Source organism: Amblyomma mixtum, chromosome 5 (genome assembly GCF_055824585.1).
Source record: "Amblyomma mixtum isolate Tamu chromosome 5, ASM5582458v1, whole genome shotgun sequence".
NCBI classification, from domain to species: Eukaryota; Metazoa; Arthropoda; class Arachnida; order Ixodida; family Ixodidae; genus Amblyomma; species Amblyomma mixtum.
In genome coordinates this window covers 142,563,907-142,586,701 of record NC_143016.1, presented here as the reverse complement: position 1 = coordinate 142,586,701, position 22,795 = coordinate 142,563,907, and the positions used below count along the sequence as shown (strand labels likewise).

The window sequence follows — 22,795 nt, the reverse complement described above, 5'->3', positions numbered from 1 at the left end:
ACCATTAATTGGTGGTTTGTCATCACTTAGTAATTAGTACTCAATTACATGTGACGCCACCAGTGCCACAGAAACAGCGAAGGTGGTGCGGAAAACGCTTCCGCCTCTACCCACTTTAGACAGTCAAAGTGCCCCCTAAATTTTTTTTTATTTCAAAGGGCGCTGCTTGACATGATAGTGATAGCATATTTAATCTCATTTTAACCGCCCTTCGCTTCCAGGTGTCACGCTATGCAGGGGAGTTCGGATGAAAAAGAACGCGCTGTCGTTGTTTCTTCAGATGAAGTCGAAAGGCCACCAGAGAACGTTCCTGCTGCGCCTGGAAAAGCTTCTAAAGGCCAGAGCGAGCCAAGGCACGCTACGTCACCGAAGGGGCCCGAATCAGGTGGTGGCGATTGCAGTGATCATATTCTACTTTGGTGCGCCGCTGGGGTACTGGGAGCTCTCACAGTCGTAGTCATCATTGTACTGGGCCTACGGATGGTTCCTCACAAAGCCCAGGATGAAAACGCATCCAAGAAGAAGCCTCCGCACATCGTATTCATCCCGGCCGATGACTTGGTGAGGGCCTGTTCCTTTTTTAATTTTTGGGTTTTCTGCCAGCCACCAATCACTGCAGAGCTTTCGGCTTTCGAGAAATCTAGCCATTCGATAACAAAGTGTCTATAGGCAAGTCCAGAAAGTATTTTAAGGTGGAAGCCTTTAATGTCTCATCGTTGTAAGCAGCAGTTGTCGACAGAAAATGTCACGCTTTTCAATTGGTGGAAACGGTCGTGACGTCACAGTGCGCGAATTTCAAACGGGGCCAATTGTACTTTGGCTAGTAACCATGCAACCAATTGAAGGGATCGTATAGTGATGCTCCAAGTAAGTGGGACTGAGCTTAGTTAATTGCTTAATTATCCAATTAGCCTAATTAGCCTTACTAGTCAGGCCATATAAATAAACAAAACCCTGAATTTTTTTTTGCTGCAAAATGCTAAAGCGGTCTGCAATACATCCTTAGAATCCATTTTTAAAGGAGCGCTTTATGCGGATTTTAATGCATTATCAGTTATTTATTCTCAGTTACCTCCTCGGCTATCTTCAAGAGACTAATTTTACTCACAGCTGGCACTATCCTGGTTTGCCGGTAACAACCTCGGGATCCTGGCTATACTGTAACTGAGGGGCGACTTTTTGCATTTGCGAAGAAATCGTTGTAGGCATGGCTCTCATTGCTCTGTAGAAACTGCTGTAGATTGCTCTGTAGAAACTGCTAGAAACCAGGGTTGGGTAATATTGGCGATCTCAAATACCCACTTTTTTTTTGTCTGCTAATGTAATGAATAACGCTGAAGAAGTTGTTCAGGAAGTATCGGTTGTGCGGGTTGACCGTCATGATGCTGAATTCTGCCAAATACGCCCGACGTAGGGCTCTGGGTGTACGAAAAGCTCTTATTCTTCAACACTCTCACTGTCGGCAATTGAATCTTTAGCAATTTTGTCTCGAGCAAGCTACAACGCCTTCATGCACCAAAAATATCCAGTACGCGATGCATACTTTTAACGATAGCAGGTTTACCTGAGCGGACATTTTCAGTTTACTTGGTGTTGGACCAGCGCACCGCACAGCAGTTGTCTGTGGCTGTATGGCGGTTACTTTACTTTTTGAAATGCGATACTGAGCTGACCTGAAAACTCATGCATCAGAGCGCATTTGTTGAGTGTAATTTTACTTTAAAGTTTTTGTTTACCTTCGAAGAGAATTGTCTCCAACAATCAATTTTCGCAGCACATGACCAAACCTACTTTTATCACTCAGAAGCGAATTTTACTAAAACAGCAATTTTCGTCAAATTTGACCCTTAAGCTCAGAAAACGCAAGATTAATCTAACAAACGCACACTTAACATAAAAAGCACAATTGGGATTCTACTGACGCAGAGTTCTAGAATAAATGTACCGAATTTCGTCAGACAGGGTGTTTATTGCCCTTAATTTTGCTCTGTTTAAAAATGTACATTTGAGACAGTCATTTCAATGCTTGCGCAAACACGTGTGCTTTGTTTTTTACAGTAGACTTCTGAAGGAACATACGACTAGCGTCATGAAACCCCGTTGCAACAGCCGCTGCTCTCCCTAAGTCCACTAAAATACAAACTGCATTCATCAGTGCGATTTAGCTGTGCTGCCATACGGGCCTCGTGGTTGTGAAGCAAAAAGCGCAGCGCTCATATGCAGATCATGTGCATATGCATACGACCATATGCATATGATCACGAGGGCGAGAAAAACAGCGAGCAGTCTAGCTAGATTCCAACCAGCATTCTAAGTAGCTCGTGGCTAACATAAGTTAGTTTTTCTATTTTCTGTTTATTTAGCACGTTAGGCTGCCGTAAACTTCAATAGTCAACCATACCTTACACTATCTGCATCTTCTCTGTGTTTAATGACCAAAATAGCCAGTAGGTTTATTGCGTGCAGTGGCGATCGTTTCGATAAAAGGAAAGTCGGTCCGATATCCGGATTTAATGTCATGAAACTGCAACTACAGTTCTGCCATGTGCACCGTTCAAACTGCGCTCTTCCTCAATGAATGAGCCTGCCCTGTTTCTTAATGAACGAGTGAAACGGACACTCCTTAACTACAAAGGACGCTGCCGCATGTGTTATTTGCCGTTTGCGGTTATGGCTATGGTAGTTCACCCCTTCAGCAGCGCTGCACCGTACTCCGCTGTGCTGTTTTGTTGTAGTGCCGCTTTTTTCCTGCGCTCTTTTGTCGTCGTGCCTCTGTGCTGTTGCTTTTTTACCCTGCGCGGTTTTGTCGCTTTCCTGTCTTTTTCATGCTGCTGTTTTGCCACTGTGCCGTTTTTTCCTTGCCGCAGTGCTGTTTTTTGTGCGCTGTATTGATGCATGCTGCTTTCACGCGTGCTGTTCTTTCAAGTCCTCTTGAAAGAGGACTTGTTCTACGTCGACTTGTTCGTTTAGTCATTTAGATTTTTTCGTGCCTGGTTTACGGTCTTCATTTGGCCTGCTTTGTGCGGATACGTCGGAACTACACTGTGTTAATTTGGCCTAGAAAAAAAATGGAACATACGGAAATAAACGCAGTTTGATACAATAAAAAATAATGTATTCCACCCGATACCACTTGACACTAAAAGGTAGGAACAGGAGACAACATATTTTTCGGAAAGAACGTGTGACGTTGAAAGAAACAATGAGAACGTTGCCACAAACTCATCTTTAGTTTCCTCAACGTCCTAAGCAGCACATAATTGGACAGGTTATATTGGCGGTTGCTGGACTTCCAGACTAGAACCCGGCAGCACAGCAAGGGCGTGTACGCTACTCGTCCTTGCGTCTCTTCAGCAGCTGTGTCTGACTAGTGCGCTTGTATGTTTGTAGTTTAGTGCCGTCCGCTGAGCATAGAAAGGTGCAGTTATTTTTTTTTGCACTGAATTCACCATTCGGTGTCCTTCCTTCCTAGTAGCGCCTTAACGTGGCCCAATTATAGGCGTATGCTGCCGACGCAGTCCCCGCACTAGGCTTTGGGGAACATTATTATTAAGAAAAATAGACGGACGCGCTTCTCCAAAGCGTCTATCCCTGAAGCCGGCGGGCGTCAGGACGCGCCTGCGGTGCCAGCGCGGAGACAGTGAAAGGCACAAACTCCTGCTTTCTGCTGTCGGCGGGGCACACTTCGACGAACCCTGTATTATATGCCGGGATGACAAGGCTAATTCTTATCGAAATTGTCAGCCGAGCATAAGGCAAGCAGAACTGTGGGCCACAATAAAGCGACAGCTCGCACAAATATCGAATTCCTAGCAGTACACTAGCATAAGGACTCTGCTGAACACGTGTCAGGCCACTGCGGAATACGTTGAAGCTAGAATATGTGGTATGATAGCACCGCTTAATGTGCTTTTCTCTAGCGCATTTCAAGTTTTGCTCGCCGCAGCGGTGGCACAGTGGTTATGGCGCTCGGCTGGTGATCCGAAAGACGCGGGTTCGATCCCGGCCGCGGCCGTCGAATTTCGATGGAGGCGAAATTGTAGAGGCCCGTGTACTGTGCGATGTTAGTGCACGTTGAAGAACCCCAGGTGGTCAATATTTTCGGAGCCCTTCACTGCGGCGTCTCTCTTAGCGCTAGTCGTTTTGGGACATTAAAACATCATAAAAACGTAATTATTTTCTTCAAGTGCATGTAACCCTAACTACATCCTAAATGCATTTTGTAATGTATCTTTACGCAGCAAACTCGTAAAGCCCATTTTCAAAGAATCTGGTGTCTTACGAGATGTACTAGGAAAATGGTTTGATCAGTAGTAATGATTTAGCAAGCGTTGTTGGAGTCTGCATTCACCCCTCTCCTAGCTGTTGTGGGTAGGCGCAGCGATTACGTCCAGTTCGGGAGCCTACTAAGCTAATGCACTTTCTCACCTCAAAAGTGAAGTCAGGCGGTAGTGATTTGTGGGTATGCAACGCGAGAAAACAAACACAGGTAGGAAGCGCTGCAGAGTTCCTTCTATTTTCTAAAGAGGTCCAGCACAGCATTCTAGGGCTGAGTGAGCTTTAAGGAATCTGCATGACTTCGCTTACTGTTTTATCAAAGGACAGCTATTCGTTGTTGAGCAGTGGGAACATATTTGTTGCGTTCATAACCATACCCTTTCTATGCGAAATATTCCCGGCGTGGCTTATAGGCGCAACTTTGATATTGTAAGCCCTCCAATAGGCTCTCGAGATTATTGAGTATAAGTGGGCATGCCGTACACACGGCTAATTCTTTAAAAGTACCGCGCCAGCGGCGAATAAAAACAGCTTGTCAGCGCCTTATCACGGCGTGTATTGGTGAAGACAGCGAGAACAGCAGAGTGCGCACAAGTTTTCCCACACAACAATTGTCGTCGGCTAGGCTCTTCCCACTATACCCACACAGCCCCTGTCGTGTTCTTCTCCTCTCCCCCGGCTGATGACAATGGCGTCATGGGGAAGGAAAAAGCAGCGAACGACAGCGTGAGGAAATCTTTGATAAAGATTTAGGCATGTCGCTAGCTCTTACTCGGCCGCAAAATTCACTACGAAGACATCATTGGTGACAGCGCAGCAGCGGTTGTGTCGAAATTGCGTTCGCCCTGTCGAGATTTTTCACTACCTGTCTCGGAATGAAAATCAGGTTTATTTTCCAGTCATCGATCACTGTATAGATTCCTGATTAAAAGCCAGATGGTGGCTCGACAAGGACCAGGAACCATTTACATGACAGCAGATATAACTCGTTGCAGGAAACAAAACAAGGAAAGAAAGAAAAGAAAATAGAGCAAATATTTCGCAGTGAAAAACAAGGTACAAAGCATAAACGTGAATAAAAAAGCACACGGAACGGATATTGTAAACAAAAACAAGATATAAAACACCCGCCAATCATTAATGTGGCAGTTCCTGCGTTGTTGCAGTGATGCAAGTGAATTTCAGTCTGCAGATTCAAGGGAATGAAAAATACAAATTGTGCAACAGACAAAACTCCCACAGATGATCAGCTCTAATAAAGCCATACGTTACAAATCATTCTTTTTTGTCGACAGGCATTCAAGTTGGCGATTGAATGGACCATTTTCTTCTGCAAGACAAGAATACTGTTTATGTTACCCTTGGTGGCAGCAGCCCGACTGTTACAACATGTTAACTGAAAACTGAAAAGAACGAAATATATTTCTGTTTCTGCGTTTAAAGGTAGGACGGACCGGCATCGAGAGAAAACGCCGATTACTGATAAAAGTTTTTTACAGAGATAATGAACATGAGGAGCAAGAAGAATGACCCCTCGCACCCCGCAAGAAACGAGGCTGCGTATTGTGGCACTGGCGACAGCGGAAAAATTCTGAAATCGAGATGGCTAGGGAAGCTGGGACGGCAACAGTTAATAGGATTATTCAGGCCTTGCGTGACGAAGGCAGCCTTGGTGATGGACCGAGATTTTTAAAGCGCAAGACAACACCAGAGAAATATATGGCCATTGTTGCTGTAGCTGCTGTTGATCGACTTCATGACTGCGGGCCAGGTAAAATACATTGCCGGCTTGGACACAAGTGACGAGCTTGTGCTAACATTGCTACGTGAAGCAGGCCTCACGAACAGGTGCGCACCCAACAACCATTGCCTTCTGCCGCCAGCAACGCGGAAAGGCTGCAGTTTGCGCATGCGCATGTGCTTTGGACGACCGGAGTCAAGTTGCGTTCACCGACATGTCGGCGTACTGCACTCAGTGGGGGTAAAAGTAAAGAGTCTACCGTCCACCTTACTCAAGGTGCAGTGGACGGTTTCATCTTACCTACAAATGTGCTAAAAATGCTTACTGTCTTCGGGAGAAATAAACTGAACAGCTCTTTTTTTCTCGTGTGTAGCCCTTAAATTATGCCTAGAAATTACACCGAGACCTTGGTATTACATTAAGGGATTAAAACTAGCTCTTTGCACTTGTGTTTGTATCAACTTTACTACACCAATATCGTAAAACCTAGCAGTCGCAGGTTTGTCAAGTGGGACGCATACACTAAGATTATTGAGGACAAGCTTCTTCCCCATTTGCTTAACTGCCCATTCAAGGACGGTTTCTTTTAACTTCAACAAGACCTTTCCCCTATCCACCCTTGCCAATCTGTGAGGGCTCACCTAGAGCAAGTGGGCGTCATGACACTGCCATGGCCGCCGCAAGAAGCCGGCCTCAATATATCTAAGAATGTGTGGGGAGTAATGAATATAAACCTATCAAGAATGGACCTGCACCATGAGACATCTTACGAACTCTGGGAAGCTGTCAAGAGGGAGTGGGAATTTCTTAAAGCCGACCTGGACCCCGTGTCAGCTCTATACGAGTCACTAACCCGGCGCATGTCTGCGGTTATTCTGGCCGATGGACCCTTCCTGCCTTAGTGACCACGCACGAGTGCTCACATGCACGCCCGTGTGCTGAAATCACGCAAACGCAATCACATGAAAGATGTAGAAAGTGCCTCAGTAAACAGTTCCTGACTGTGCATCAACATCCAACGAGGCGTCTTCTTTGTCGTAAAACGCAGCATTTGCCCTTTTCTGCTCGTTTGGTTCATCGTTTTTCGGCGTATGCTTAATCATGCGATTAATGCTGGCAGAAAAATGCAACCTAGCTACAAGTACCTCGGCTAACTCGGTTCGACTGGCAATGTCCTTTACCTGGCCCGCAGTCATGAATGGATCCGCAGCGCCTGCAGCAACAATGGCCACATCTTCTCTGTCTGTATTATAGTATTGTCTTGCGCTTTAAATATCTCGGTGCGTCTCCAATGTGGCCGTAATCATGGAAGGCATGAATAATCTTCCCAATTGTTGCCTTTCTCCCAACTTTCCTAGGTATCTCCCTTTAAGGTTTTTCCACTTTCGCCAGTGTTACAGCACACTGCCATGTTTCTTCCGGGATGCGTAGGGAAATTTTTCGTGCTCCTAGACAGCAAGTGAAGAAAACTCAATGGCGCGACCGCAGTTTATACATGACTGTTGCTGCGTTGTCACCAATGATGCCTTCGAAGTGAATTCGCGACCGAGTAAAAGCTACTGACATGCCTAAAACTGTATCAAAAGATTTGCCCACCATGTCGTTAACACCGCTTTTTCTTCCCATTGGCGCTGCAGTCATCAGCCAGTGGAGAGTTTAAGAACACGGCCGGGGTTGTGTGGTTATAGTGGGAAGAGCCTAGCAGACAACAACCGTTGTGTGGGCAAACTTGCGCTCGCGTGGTTATTCCACCTGGCTTCGCCAATCATCGCCGTGATAAGGCGCTGACAAGCAGTTTGGTCGACGCTCGTGAGGTAATGTTAAAGAATTGACCGGATATACATTATCCTCTACAAGAGAGCAAATACTTAGTGCTTGCAGCATTACTTGCTGCGGTAGTTATTGTATATGTGAAAACTGTGAACTTGCGCTGGTGACTGTGCCGTTTACAACTATCTTTTGATGGTATAAAAAACAAACGGTCGATGAAATAATTAACTTCCATTCGCACAGTAAATTTACTTCGTCGGTTTTATCCTACCAGTCCAAGTTTGCATTCCGGTATGCTCTTAAATTAATACTGGTGAATTTCTTTCCGCTAGAAGGTCTTGAAAAATGAGCTGTTCGGAGCTTTTTATTGAAGCGGTCCTGAAAAAGACCGCCATGTATAGCCGGAAAGCCAGGAATTATTGCTTTGGCGCTTCCACTGAATTAACAGCTTATCAGCAATGCAAACAGCCAGCTGTTTCTTCCTCAGGGCTGGGGGGACCTCAGTTACAACGGGAACCCTCAGATTCGGACGCCGAATATTGACGCACTTGCATGGAATGGAGTCCGCCTCACTAGGCTCTACCACCAACCACTGTGCACACCCTCGAGAGCTGCCATCATGACTGGCCGCTACCCAATACATACCGGTGAGCTGTTTTTTTCACGGTTCTGGGGCGCTTGCCAGAACGCGAGATGTCAGCCCCTAATTATAGCATAGTATGCATTGCAAGTAAACAAGTAGCAGGCAAAATATTCCTCACAGAAATGTTTCTTGCTGGATTTACTGGCGACTTAAAAATGTTGCATATTAAGCCTTGTGCGTCGAAAATATACAATTTTAAGACATTCTGAAAGCATATATTAAGAGGCTGAAGGGAAATGCACACTTGAGACATCACTCGCGACCTGCACTAGGAAGAGTTGCGTAGGTTTCAGCTTCACAAGCGTTTCCTCTTCCAGTTGCAAGAAGTATCACGTACACGTGACATGTTTACGGGTTACTTGTTTCATGTTCAGCCCTCACTACTAATATGCTGCAATAAGTCCAACTGGAGGTTTTTTGGGCGGATAAGACTTAATGCATTTTTTTACGGTGCCGGATCACGTATAGATCTCATGACCGCTGCCAGTACAAATCTCGAAGATAACGAAACCTCTTTTTGCTGTGTACTACGCGGTAGGAAGAGTCGTCGTTAGACTACTTAAAGATATAGAGGTGTTTCGAAAACTGCATTACTGCATGACGTACTGCGAAAAAAAAAATGTTAGCATTTAATTACCTGCCGCAGCGTATGAAGAATTAGCATTAGCTGAAAATGGCACTGCTTTCCCGATTGCCTTTAATTTCTGATAATTACTGCACGGCTGGTAACAGAACAGGCAAGTGATCTCAAGCTGAAGCCGCACCGCACTGTGTGCACAGTGTGTTCCAGGCTGTATGTGACAAGTGCCATCCTGAAACGAAGAGTGACCTGATTTGTTTTTTATTTAAATATGACCAATGAAGTACACGCAGCGGGTTTGGTCAAAATGTCAACTAAGGTGGCATACAGCCTAAAGCCATAATCTTCGGTCGCCCTCTATGTACAGTTTCCTCAACCTCGCAGATGGCCCTAGGTAGAATTCGATTAGTGGTTGTCTTAGCAGTTCTTTCTTTCCCTGGGTAGTACTGACTTGAAACATTACCCAGAGCTTTGTTTGCGAGCGATAATGGAAATACGTTTCTCAAGTCTGATAACTCGAAAATAAGTACGCGATAAATGTTCGAGCTAAACAATTCTCAACAAACCTGCCCCGCCGTGGTGGCTCAGTGGTTACGGCGCTCGGCTGCTGACCCGAAGGACGCGGGTTCGATCCCGGCCGCGGCCGCTGAATTTCTTGAAGGCGAAATTCTAGAGGCCCGTGTGCTGTACGATGTCAGTGCACGTTAAAGAACCCCAGGTGGTCGAAATTTCCGGAGTCCTTCACTACGGCGTCTCTCATAGCCTCAGTCACTTTGGGACGTTAAACCCCAATAAACCAAACCAAACCAATTCTCAACAAACCTGAGCGCCTTCCACCATGTACAGTGTTGCACTGAGCGCTAATAATCACCTCGAGAATTTCGAATAAGCGGTAGATATCACTGATTTTATATCGCCGTCGGAGATAGTTTCTGCGAGCCAAGTAAACATTTTATAAACCACATTTTGCACCGAAGATGCAGGGTCGGCCATGGTAGTCACTATTTTCGAGCTAAATCTCTTGGCCCTAACGCGCTAGTGAGCTCAAATTATCACCATTGACTTACGCGGTACTCGGTACTGGCGGGAGATGACGCTAAATGCTGAATGTTCATAAGAGCTCTCTAGTGAAAGTGTCGCTATCTGCTTTCTCCCACCGCCGCTGCATTAGTGTTTTTGGCACGTCTGTGGTAGCAGCGACGGCTGAAAAAAATTGTTCGGAAACTTTGTTCAGCAATTGCAGAGCTGGTTTTTGAGGCATGACATTTATTCTTTGGCAAATACATTGCCCTCAGATTAAGAACAAAGAGAAAGAAGACGGCTGTTACTTAAGGATTCAAGAGTTCGCATATTGACAGCACATGACGCCTGCAGCAGTGCCTTGAAATGAACGGGAAAAGTTACGAAATTATTTTTATTTGATGCGTTCACTGTGTGAGACGGGTTTACGGGGTATAAGGTCGTCCACTCTTAGTTAGAATGCGCTAGCGCATGGCCGTGCTCTTTGGAGGGTCACTACACCCGAAACGGCTGCGCATCAAAGCGAAGTGGCAGATAACGCGAAGCACGACGTCCAGGTAAACCTTCTCTTGCGCCACTTTGCTGAGATGAGCGACTGTGTCGCATGCGGTGGCCCTCTGAAGAGTGCAGCCGTACGCTAGCGGGTTCTAACTAAGAGTGGACGACCCTGTACTTTAACGTATCACTAATGAAGGCAGCAGTTAGTTGTTGCATGTGTGTAATCATCGACGATCTTGTGCCACCAATACTTATAGTGTCTTCGACTTGTCGCCTAGATCCTCTAACCGAGAGCACGCTGATCGAGAGAAAACTCTGAATCTCAGTCGGAAGAAGCACTGCCCAGCAGAATAGGCCAGGCGCTTTTAGAGTGGTCACGCGAATAAAATAGACTCTGATAGCCTTTTGGCTGGGACCGACCTATAGCAACGTGCGGCTGATTTTATTTACTCATCATACCTTCTTACTCTCTTACTCTTACTCATCCATTCTCAGTGCACTTTTCACGTCGCGGTGGCTCAGTGGTTACGGCACTCGGCTGCTGACCCGAAATACGCGGGTTCGATCCCGGCCGCGGCGGCTGAATTTCGATGAAGGCGAAATTCTAGAGGCCCGTGTACTGTGCGATGTCAATGCACGTTAAAGAACCCCAGGTGGTCGAAATTTCCGGAGCCCTTCACTACGGCGTCCCTCATAGCCTGAGTTGCTTTGGGACGTTAAACCACAATAAACCAACTAATCAGTGCACTTTCTCAAAGCGAGGTGTCTGACTGGTACTGCAACGTGACACTCGAGCTTGATCAATGTGGTCACCACCAAAAATATTCGCTAGCTGACATCCACGAAAACATTCTACTTTCGCAAAACACACAGAGGTTTTTTGCACTGCACCCACTAATAAACACGAATGCCGCATTTGCACAGCGCAAACGTAGCCACAAATATGTATCGTCCAAAATGCAGGCGGAAATACACGGTACAAGGCGCTTCGTGCTAAGCCTTTTCTGTACCAGCAAATGCCGCTGGTGCGCTCATCGACATTACCGCGTTAGTCGCTGCTGCCATGCACTGTGAAGAAACGTTCCGAGGCTCGACATACTGATCAATTTCGTTGAATTGAAGCTAGTGTGCACTTTCAGCCGAAGATCGAAACACTGTCATATATATGTTTCGTCACCTGAAAGAGGGCGACCGGCGCCAGCGCCGTCGTCTACCGCCGGCATGATGGCGACGCGAGATTTGTAAGACACACTCACGTGGACCGGAGCACCCGGTCGCTCTGACTTCTTTTTCGGAGCTTGTGAGAGTGCTCTACGCTGGAGGCCGGCGTTCCGAAAGAGCCAGCGGAATACAAAAAGAGCGCCTGGTATCGACTAGCCGAATAAGAGGACTCGCTTCAGAGCGCTCTAGAGCGCTCGAAAGCGACTAGTCGAAAACACCATTAGCAACAGGGCACACTGTGCACTGGATCCTGTTGCAGGTGTTCGAAGCTGATTCTCGATTAAAGGGGCCATAAGTGAGAGGTGCGTTTTTCCAAACGTGGGCGGTATTTAGAGCAAGCTGCAAAAGAATGCATCGATATTTTTCTTTGGCGTATAGAATCAGCTTTCTTCGGACGCATTGGAAGAGATTTGATGTTGACAGCAAGGTAGAGCTTGATGAAAGAACTGGGCAGGGCTTCTGAAAGGAAAAACTTTTTTTTTTGCGTTCAAGCCTCTAGTATTCTCTTGCCTTGAAGTGCGATTTTTTTCTTCTGTAGCCTGCTTGCTTGTCCAAAAATTCGCGTTGCAGGAAAATTGTAGACTGAAGCAATAACGCCGCTTTAACTGCACGGCTGTTAGGCGTGGGTGATTTTTGAGTATTTGATCGTGTCAAACGCCACGCGGCGAGGAAGTTTAATGGGACATCTCCTGAATGTGTAGGAAACAGGGTTGTGTCACAAATTAAGAGCGTGAGATGGCCTGACGAACCGCTAATTGTAATAGCGTGGTAAATGGGTGTTCTACGGACAACAAAAGCAGTGCTGTCGTTCTTAAGGAAACTGGAATCCAGCTGACAAATTACCATTTATTACTCGTAGAATAACTCAAAAAGATTTTATTTATTATTTATTTATTTATCATGTACTGCGGAACAAACATGGCTCAGGCAGGAGAGGCAGATATAAAAAAATGCGCAACATATAAATATAAAGGTCAAATCAGATGCAGTCACGACAAAGACGCCATACAAGAAAGGAAACAATATGAAACGTCAACAACATAGCACTTCACTTACAACACGAAATGACGATTCGGATGACTCAACCAGGCAAATGGAACAGAATCATGCTGAATTAAGTTCCACTATATGATCATGTTAGGAAAAAACTATTTCCGAATTCCTTTTAACAAGGAATGCAACGCCACTACGTCTAGAGCTGCAAGCACTGCGATAAGCATTATACTCAGGTTGTATATACATTAGTACAAGCAAAGATTGGTTCAGTATAGTGTTCAGTCTTATGGCGAGGCTTCTTACATGAGTGCTTCATTATGTGATGCGGGAGAAGCCAAATTTAGAAATATATAAGCTACTAAGAAATTTAATTCCAGCAGTTTTCCTGCGTTCTCTGAAGTACTCCAGCTGGTCTTCATGCAACATAGCAGATAGAGAGTCCTGGCGTTTATAGCGGTTGTGTATAAAACTAGCGGCGAAGCTTTGAAGTTTTTCTACGTTTTCTATATCAACCGTTGTGTGAGAGTCCCACAAAATGCTTGCGTACTGCAGAGAAGGTCGTCACTGAATTAAAATCGTTACTGGCGTTCGTAATTGTCGCAATGGTAGCAATATCTCTGAAGCAGCTAATAGGCGTACGGTGAAAACGAGTGGCAGAAGAAACTCTCGCTTTCGTCAGGGGCGAGTAGTCGGTCCTTTGTAGCCCGAAATTGCTAATTTATGGTACATACGTGCGGGCGTGCGCTGAAGTTCGGCGACTAGAATTGTCAGCATTGCATAACTGGGACTAAGATCAGCTAAACTGTAATGGAGCTGATAACATGCCCTCAATAAGGTCGCATTAACGTCACAAACCTGCCCCGTCTGCCAGCATTTTGAGAGCGATAAAGGAGCTGCGTGAAGGAACGCCAGTGCCCTCAACACAAAGGTCTCGTCACAAATGTTTTTAAAATCCCGCAGCACTTGCTGACATACAGTGCAAGTGTGAAATAGCCGCTGCCAGGCGTAAGCCGCGTTCACAGGAAAAGGTAACGAAAAACAGTGACACTTCACTATGCTGCCAGGTCAATACAGCGTTTAGGTGAGCTCGCCCAATGCTATGCAGCGAAAATTTTCTCCTCGCAGCGTTTAGCTTGACGGATTGTACACACAAAGCATCTTGCCGTTGCCGTGCCGGTTACAGAAATGGAAGGCGCAGCAACAGAGCATAACAATGAGCAAGGCGAAAATTTCGCACAACTTTGCTCTGAGCACAATATAGGCATAACAATCAAATTTTTATAGCTTCTACTCCTAAACACTCCAACTGTTCGCCGCGATCCGTTTTCGCATGCAGCATTCAAGTCGCACAGGTACGAAAATGTCGATCAGCGCACCCCGATAAGAAACAGAAAAAAAGCTCAGGAAATGCACCATAGTAAAAAATAAAAACACGCACTCCTACGCAACCGGAGTCACCGAATCGGGTAGCGTAGGTGGCTGGTGGATAGTAGTAGTGAATGAGGAAGCGCCGGAATGAGCGGGTTGGTGGGAATATCTCATAATGACGCTTTTTTTAAGCTTAGAGAGGCTTTATATGTCTATGAAATTTCCGTGCGTAGCTAGAAGCCATAGAGTTCTCTTTCTACGGCCTTTATCCAAGGTCATATAGTATTCATCTCTATGCCTTCAGAAACATACATTAACATCATATTGCGCATATTTAAACACGCAGCAGAAGACATATTTTGGGCGAAATTCCAAATGATTCAATCGGGTAGCGCGAGTAACTTGGAACCGACTCTTGGAAGGCTGCTGAGGCAGCCTTGGGGCGTGAAATAATTACTGGTGCTGTGACTACGTCAGAGCAATGTGCATATCGTTCTCTGGCTTCCTATGATAGTTACCTGCAGAATTGATGCGCGTGTTTTTTAGCACCGCAAAGACAGACGTGCGTTATAATGAACAGAGCATTTGACGAATGCGTAGAATGCAACTAAAAGAAGAAAAAATTCAGCATTTTTTTCATGCTAAGTTTGCCGCCTTCATTGACGAGCTGAAGATAACCGTTGATCTTTACTGTACCTGGCTTGCTGCGTTTATTCACTTTAATGTTTTTGTTTTATAAATATAGATATGAAAGCAACGCCTTGTGCAAAGCACAAACGATCCTTTAATCCCCTGTTTCCTAGCAAACTATTCCTGTTGGCGCAGCTACAGCAGTACAAAGAAGAATCCCAGATTGCTCATCTCCGCATGCAGCGGCTTAGCGGCTTAGAGGGAACGTCCAATTTCCTCTCACGAAACCATCTTTCTTCTCGAACGTAAGAGCCAAGGGTGATACTCGGTTTTGTTATAAAAAAATCTCTGCCTCTCCCGTAACCGAGAGTAGAGTAAGCATGAGATGTTTACGGGCCTAATGTCATCTCGGTGGACACCCGAACCGCACCGTACAGGAAGGGAGGAACGCCACCACCCGTTCAGCGCGATGCCTTGCCATTTGAACGCAAGGTTTTTTGAGGAAAGGAAATGGCGGAGTAATTCTCTGCCATCTCGGTGGACACCCGAACCGCACCGTAATGGAAGGGAGGAACGCCACCACCCGTTCGGCGCGATGCCTTGCCCTTTGAACGCAGCGCTTCTCCCCCGGGCCCCTGTGCGCCTGCGCGGCTTTGCTTCGATGCGCGAAGCCCCTAAGAGATCACGTATGACAACGAAGTGTATCGTGGCATTTATGTGTTTTTTTGCACGCGTTATTAGAAATCGGAAATTATAATTCCGTGCATTATCAAACGCACAGCGACTGATATCTTGATAAACATTGAGAAGGCACTGGCAGCAGTTATTTTTTGTGACTCCTTTGGAGACCGACCGGCGCTTGCATGCCGGTCGCGTAGGAGGGCTTAGAGAGTCTCGTTAAATCTCGTTAAGTCTCGTACGGTGCCCGGATGTTCTCGTTTCAGAGCCCGGATGACTGGAATTCAGTGCCCGGATGACTGGAATTCAGTGCCCGGATGACTGGAATTCAGTGCCGGATGACTGGAATTCAGTGCCCGGATGAGTGGATTTCAGTGCCCGGATGAGTAGATTTCAGTGCCCGGATGAGTGGATTTCAGTGCCCGGATGATGGCTCTCGGTCTCGGCGTGACGTCAGCACACTGCCGACAACGGGGGCTAAAAGCATTTCATGCTTAAAAACCTTTTCTCCACTATCTCGTAGCCTATTGGCTAGACGGTTCGAAAAGCTCAGTGCTTGTGTTCCATGCCTTCCGAGGAAGGTTAAGTCTCAATTCTAAGCAACAAAGAGGTGTTGATGCCGCTCTAATTTTTAAAGCATAAGAAAAGGGCCTCTGATGACAGGGTTCTCTGATGATCCTCCGTGACAGCAGGTGCTAACCTTGCGCCGAATTTCTCTCTAGGAATGCAACATTTTGTTCTCATGATGTCGGAGCCAAGAGGCCTTGCCCTGGACCTGAAGATTCTTCCAGAGTGGCTCAATGACCTAGGCTACACTTCATACATTATGGGAAAGGTTTGTTTTTATTTGGAAGATTTGCTTGAGATTTGTGATTTGCGCCATCTGTATGAAAACGAGCAGCACTTTGGCCCTATAGCCTTTCTAAATGTGTTCTCGTGGGGGATTCTGAGCTAACGATGTTACGACTCATCTTGAGACCCGAGATGAAACGGAGGGAGATTCGACGTAGCGGCAATTTTGACGGGTCGTTTGACTTCAACTTGACCCCTCGATGACCTCACAGAAAAGGGCGACTTTCTGGGAAGTGGCCGACGAGGCTCTTCCCACACTCGGCTCGGCGAAAACGACCTCCCCTTCGAGAAGCAACCGACAACAGGAGAAGAAAGGGTGTCCCTCGTCTTGAGAAAAAAACACGGAACGAATCAGAGGAAGCCTGCGCAGCTGCGGCTGTGACGTCAACACGACACAATGCTATAGGAATGCGGACTGCGGACTTAGGAATGCGGACTCGCCAGTTCCCACGTGCGGGCTCTAAGCAGATGTCTTAGTTGGCAGTGGTGTGTGGTGGCGATCTTTTGTGCCACGATGAGTTACCGCCTAGTGAGGAGGCTCAACAGGTCTTCGACAATGGTACTGGTGCCGATCTTTTGTGTCGCGATGGAATGTCGCCTGGTGCAGGGGCGGAGTCTTGGGCTATATAACCTGCGACCAAAGTGGGCACGAACGCTCTGGACCTTCGGTAATAGGTCCATCCAGTGGCTCTGAGCCTTGGTTAACAGGCTCATCCAGACGCTAGACGCTATGAACTCTTAACTTTTGATTCCTTGCTCTTCTTTTTGTAAATTTTTGTAAATAAGTGTCTCAGTTTCTTGTCATTAAATCTGCTTGTTTTTGTAATCTCTAACCATCTGAAGTTAAGACAGTTCCTTCATTCCGGACGAGCCCCCTTGGAGACGCCACAACTGGCCACGCTACCTCGTGACGCAACAACTGGTGGCAGCGGTGGGATCTGCTACCTTGCGTCACAACAACTGGTGGCAGCGGTGGGATCTGCTAGCTTGCGTCACAACAACTGGTGGCAGCGGTGGGATCTGCTACCTTGCGTCGCAACAACTGGTGGCAGCGGTGGGATCTGCTACCCCGACTCGCAACAACTGGTGAACAGCGGTGGGGTCCGAAGCCGTGGGATCCGAAGCCGTGGGATCCGAAGCCTTGGGATTCGAGGCCTGGAAGTCCCGACATCTGTGGAACAAAGACTGGTGAGATACGAAGACCCAACAACTATGGATCAGCGATGAGAATCTGAAGCCACAAGCGACAACAACGGTCGGCCAGCGAGAGTGCAGCTGTCTTGGTCATGATCACGTGTGTGGGTGAGTGCTTGGCTTTTCCTTTGATGTGGACCAGGTTCTAAGAGAGGGTTAAAATTTAGAACTGGTAGACACCTGTGCTTAAATCTTACAGGTTTGGTATTTTTGCATAGTTGTTTTGGAAATAGCTCAGACTCAGAACTATCATGGACCTACAGAAACTGCAGGAGTCGGACCTGTTGCTGTTGTGTGAGGAATTGGGGATTGAGACAAGGGGTTTGGCACGAAAACCCATGATAATTCAGGCCATTACTGATTTGGGGGCAGATGATGAGGAGCTCATTGAAGAGTGGAGTCTCATCGAACAAAAAAAGGAAGAGCAGCTCAGACGGCAAAAAGAGCAGGAAAAAGAGCAGCTCAGACAGCAGAAAGAGCGAGAAGAAGAGCAGCTCAGACAGCAGGAGGAGCGAGAGAGAGAGGAAAAATGGCGTCAGCGCGAACGTGAGAGGGAAGCAAAATTACTGAAGAAAAGGGCTGAGCTCAGTAAATTAGAAGAAGAGTTGAGCGAGAGGTTGGGCTGTTGTCCCCAGCAATTGGAATCTCTTCTCAACAAGATGGCAGATGAGAGGGCTGAAAAGATTCTGCAGCGGGCGATTGAGCTCCGTAACTTAAAAGAGTTGAGCGAGAGGTCGGGCAGTTGTCCCCAGCAAGTAGTACCTCTTCTCAACAAGGAGGCAGGCGAGAAGTGTAAAACTATTCCGCAGAAAAGCCTCCGCGTGGAGAAAGAACAGGAAGAGCGAAACCTTTGCGAGGAAAAAGAAAGGTGTGACGCGCGTACTGTTAGCCCTGAGGCAGATAGCGCGTTGGCAGATAAGACAGATGTCCCGCGCCAGAAAGAATGCAGCGAGGTTCGGTGTGAACGCAATGACAAAGCCAGAGAAGGGACACCGCTGGTGCAGCTGGCGAGCGCTAGCAGTCAGGAAGTTGAGGCGGTACTAAGGGGCACAAAGAGTGAACGGGAATTGCCTGACGGCAACAGTGAAGCGCCAGGCAAGAGCCCAACGCTCGCCGGAAGGTGCCACAGAAACGCGATTGATTCTGTAGCCCGGAATGAGGAGGATGCTGCTCCGATAGTAAAACAGCAGGAAAATGAGCTTTGCAGCTCAGGCGAAACCACCGGAGTAGACGATTCGTCAGTTAATCCGCCGCCTAGCACTCAGAGTAAAGCACGAGTAGCGTCGCTACCCAAGAAACATCGCGAACGCGACAAGCAATTGAGAAAGGCTAGGGCAGAGATTAATGCTGATGCGAGGGCCGGCAAATTAACGCGGGACAGCACCGCGAGAACTGTTGAGGGAAAGGGAAAACCCACAGTGAAATTTTCCCGAAGGCGGATAGGCCCGATGAAAGCCCAGTTGACTGCCCTTGCGAGCCAAAAGAGGGACAGACGGCGCAGTCGTTGGACACGTGACGCATGCTACATGTTACGAAGAATAGGGCTCGACAGCCACACAAGGGGGCGCCACAGAGAGCGCGTGAGTCGGAGGGGGACGCGACAAGCCGGGACAAAAGAATGGAGAAGGCGCCCTTTCTGTAGCAGGCCGCGCGGAGGCGGAAATAATCAACCCCGCAGTTTTTTTGAGGCACCTGCTTGTGGACCGGCCATCCGACCACGACCGCGCAGGGCGCGGCTGAAGAATGTCCAATTCAGGGAATAAGTGTTTGCCATTTTTTTTGGTTACATTGACTCACTGAAAAAAAAAAAACCGGGACAGGGATGAAGGCAAACACAGTTTCAGTTTTAGTGGTAGTGGTTTTTGTAAACTTGATGATTTTCGATCAGTTTGCTGCTTTTAAAGATGTTTGATTTTAAAGAGTACGTGCAAAAAGGGTACATTGCATGAAAATGCGGACGCGCTTAGCTGTTCTTTCTAAGCGGTCCGGAATGCTCTTTATGAACCAAAATTGCTACTATAAGTTTTTTCGTGCGTTTTTGAAAGTGAGGGTGTACAGTAGCAGGTTCGGTTTTTCTCAGCTTGGGTGGGTCCTGGGAGTTTTCAGTGTGAGCTATTCACAATGGCTATACTGACCGGATTATAGCACCCTCTTTTGGAACTGGTTTGCTCGGAGGGAAGTTTAGTGCTTGCTTGCGCATGTGGTTGGGGTTTCAGAGACGCCTCAAAGAATTTGGCCGGCGTAATAGAAGACCACGTTGCGAGCGGCAGAGAGCTTCTGGCATACTTCTGGCATGCTTCTGCAAGTCGTCTTTTCGTGCAGCAGCGATGACTGCTACTCGCCGAGACTCGTCTGGCGGGGGAGGTAGCTGTTACGACTCATCTTGAGACCCGAGATGAAACGGAGGGAGATTCGACGTAGCGGCAATTTTGACGGGTCGTTTGACTTCAACTTGACCCCTCGATGACCTCACAGAAAAGGGCGACTTTCTGGGAAGTGGCCGACGAGGCTCTTCCCACACTCGGCTCGGCGAAAACGACCTCCCCTTCGAGAAGCAACCGACAACAGGAGAAGAAAGGGTGTCCCTCGTCTTGAGAAAAAAACACGGAACGAATCAGAGGAAGCCTGCGCAGCTGCGGCTGTGACGTCAACACGACACAATGCTATAGGAATGCGGACTGCGGACTTAGGAATGCGGACTCGCCAGTTCCCACGTGCGGGCTCTAAGCAGATGTCTTAGTTGGCAGTGGTGTGTGGTGGCGATCTTTTGTGCCACGATGAGTTACCGCCTAGTGAGGAGGCTCAACAGGTCTTCGACAATGGTACTGGTGCCGATCTTTTGTGTCGCGATGGAATGTCGCCTGGTGCAGGGGCGGAGTCTTGGGCTATATAACCTGCGACCAAAGTGGGCACGAACGCTCTGGACCTTCGGTAATAGGTCCATCCAGTGGCTCTGAGCCTTGGTTAACAGGCTCATCCAGACGCTAGACGCTATGAACTCTTAACTTTTGATTCCTTGCTCTTCTTTTTGTAAATTTTTGTAAATAAGTGTCTCAGTTTCTTGTCATTAAATGTGCTTGTTTTTGTAATCTCTAACCATCTGAAGTTCAGACAGTTCCTTCATTCCGGACGAGCCCCCTTGGAGACGCCACAACTGGCCACGCTACCTCGTGACGCAACAACTGGTGGCAGCGGTGGGATCTGCTACCTTGCGTCACAACAACTGGTGGCAGCGGTGGGATCTGCTACCTTGCGTCACAACAACGAGCAGTCGCAGGTCCCCTCAGCGAGTTCTGTCTAAGTGAGTGCAAGTTTCAGTTCGCTCTTCTGGTCAGGGTGCTGGTAGCACAACAGGGCTGCGATATGATCTTTTCACGAAACGTGCTTCATGTAACCTCCGCTTCTATTGCTATCCTACCAATAATTTCAATAAAAAAAGCGGTTTACATCGGAAAATTATGTCCCAAAAAGCTAGCTCATTTTGTGCTTTCACCTTTCCGCTTTCATTCCTTTGTAATCTGCGATGCCTGTTTATTCGCTAAGCTGCGTTATTAGCGTCGCGTTTTATTACGCTGTACTCTAACTCATGTTCTCTTTTTTGCGCTTTCTTTAGTGGCACCTGGGCTTCTACAAATCAGTGTACACGCCCACCAAACGGGGCTTTGTGAGCCATGTGGGATCCTGGGGAGGAGGTATCGACTATTACAGCCACCAGAGGTCTCCAGTGAGTGAGCTCTATATGCACGAGGCGATCATAGGTACCGTTTCGACTACTTGACATGGTGTGCTCCATAAACATGAAGTATTTGTGTAGTTAGGTTATAAACATGAAGGATTTACGCACTTAGGTTTAAAACAATAGAGCGTATTCATCTTGTGTGGTAGAAACACCTTCTGTCCCTTCACGTTATCTTTTATGTCCTGTGCTTTTTTTAGATGAGTCGATCAGAGAACCAGACGGGTACTGTTTTGTGCATACCCTTGACCGGGTGGAGTCATCATATTATTAAAATTAAGAGTCTATGTATTTTATCCACATTGAGTTTTCTTTCACAGCGAGTAATGAACGGCGTATAATGAATTGCTGATCTCGAGCCCACGGTTAGTCTAAAATTACATAAAGCATAAACCTCATCAACACGAGAGCAGCTGAAATCGTAGTCGAAAAGAAAGAGCCTTATCGATTAATGGCACTTGTTCGTGAGGCAAGCGCGGCGCCAGAAGCCGAGTGGGGATATTTTTACCTTAAACGCAGCTGGCGCTGTGGTCACTCGTTACACGCGAGTGTGATCTGTTTTATCAACTCTTGTTCCCACTCCAAACTATGGATATGAATAAAGTATATTTTGTTTCTTTTAACATTTATGCTCCCCGTTTGGCTTAGAGAGTGAGCATCACCTGGAGAAATTATCCCAATGGCGTTTTTGATAAAAAAATATTAGATACAAAATTTTAGGTCAGTATGTAGCTTCCAGTAGTTTTGAGCTGGCTGCTGATATGCGGTTTGTGAACTTGATTATGGTTAATGCCAGCTGCTAGACAGAAAAATGGTTTTGAAGAGTGCTTGGCAAGGGGAAATTAACATGACGCTGTATATTTATTGCTGACATAATCTCCTTCGCTTCCTTTGAGTGTACTATTATTCGTTGAACACCTTTCCCAAGCGGACGATGCTAGTGCCCAGATCCGTAGACTGTGTCAGTATCCATCCGGATGTCGATGCAGAGACAGTCGCTCGCCCTGAGGCTTTAGGATTTGGACATAACAAACGCAAAGTGAATGAATCTGCGGTAGATGTTAATTTAGTTTATGGGGGTCCCAAAGCTACTCAGGCTATGAGGGACGTGGTAGTGGAAGGCCCAGGATAATTTAGACCGCCCGGGGTTCTTGAGCGTGCACTGACATCGCACAGTACACGGACGTATGGCATTTCTCCTCCACCGAAATGCGACTGCCTTGCTGAGGATCACACCCGCGTCTTTTGGGTCAGCAGCTGAGCGCCATAACCCATAAGCCACCACAGAGATGAACTTAAGCAGAACCGAAAACTGGGCGAGTTGTTGAACGTTCAACATTATGTACAGCGCAAAAAACGAAGACAGGGGAAGCCGCCGCGGTGGCTCAGTGGCTATGGTGCTCGGCTGCTGACCCAAAAGACGCGGGTTCGATCCCGGCCGCGGCGGCTGGAATTTCTTTGGAGGAGAAATTCTAGAGGCCCGTGTACTGTGCGATGTCAGCGCACGTTAAAGAACCCCAGGTGGTCGAAATTTCCGGAGCCCTCCGCTACGGCGTCTCTCATAGCCTTAGTCGCTTTGGGACGTTAAAC

At 47.1% G+C, this 22,795-nt stretch overlaps 1 protein-coding gene across 1 annotated transcript in view; it reads left to right on the top strand.

The window, feature by feature from the left end:
* The first annotated feature begins 231 nt into the window (after positions 1–231).
* LOC149343942 (arylsulfatase B-like) overlaps positions 232–22,795 on the top strand; it is a 65,258-nt gene continuing 42,694 nt past the window's right edge. The window contains exons 1-4 of the mRNA XM_089547107.1: positions 232–561; positions 8,277–8,436; positions 16,146–16,258; positions 21,083–21,193. Of these exons, the coding sequence (XP_089403233.1) occupies positions 232–561; positions 8,277–8,436; positions 16,146–16,258; positions 21,083–21,193 (714 nt within the window). The remainder of the gene's footprint in view (positions 562–8,276; positions 8,437–16,145; positions 16,259–21,082; positions 21,194–22,795) is intronic.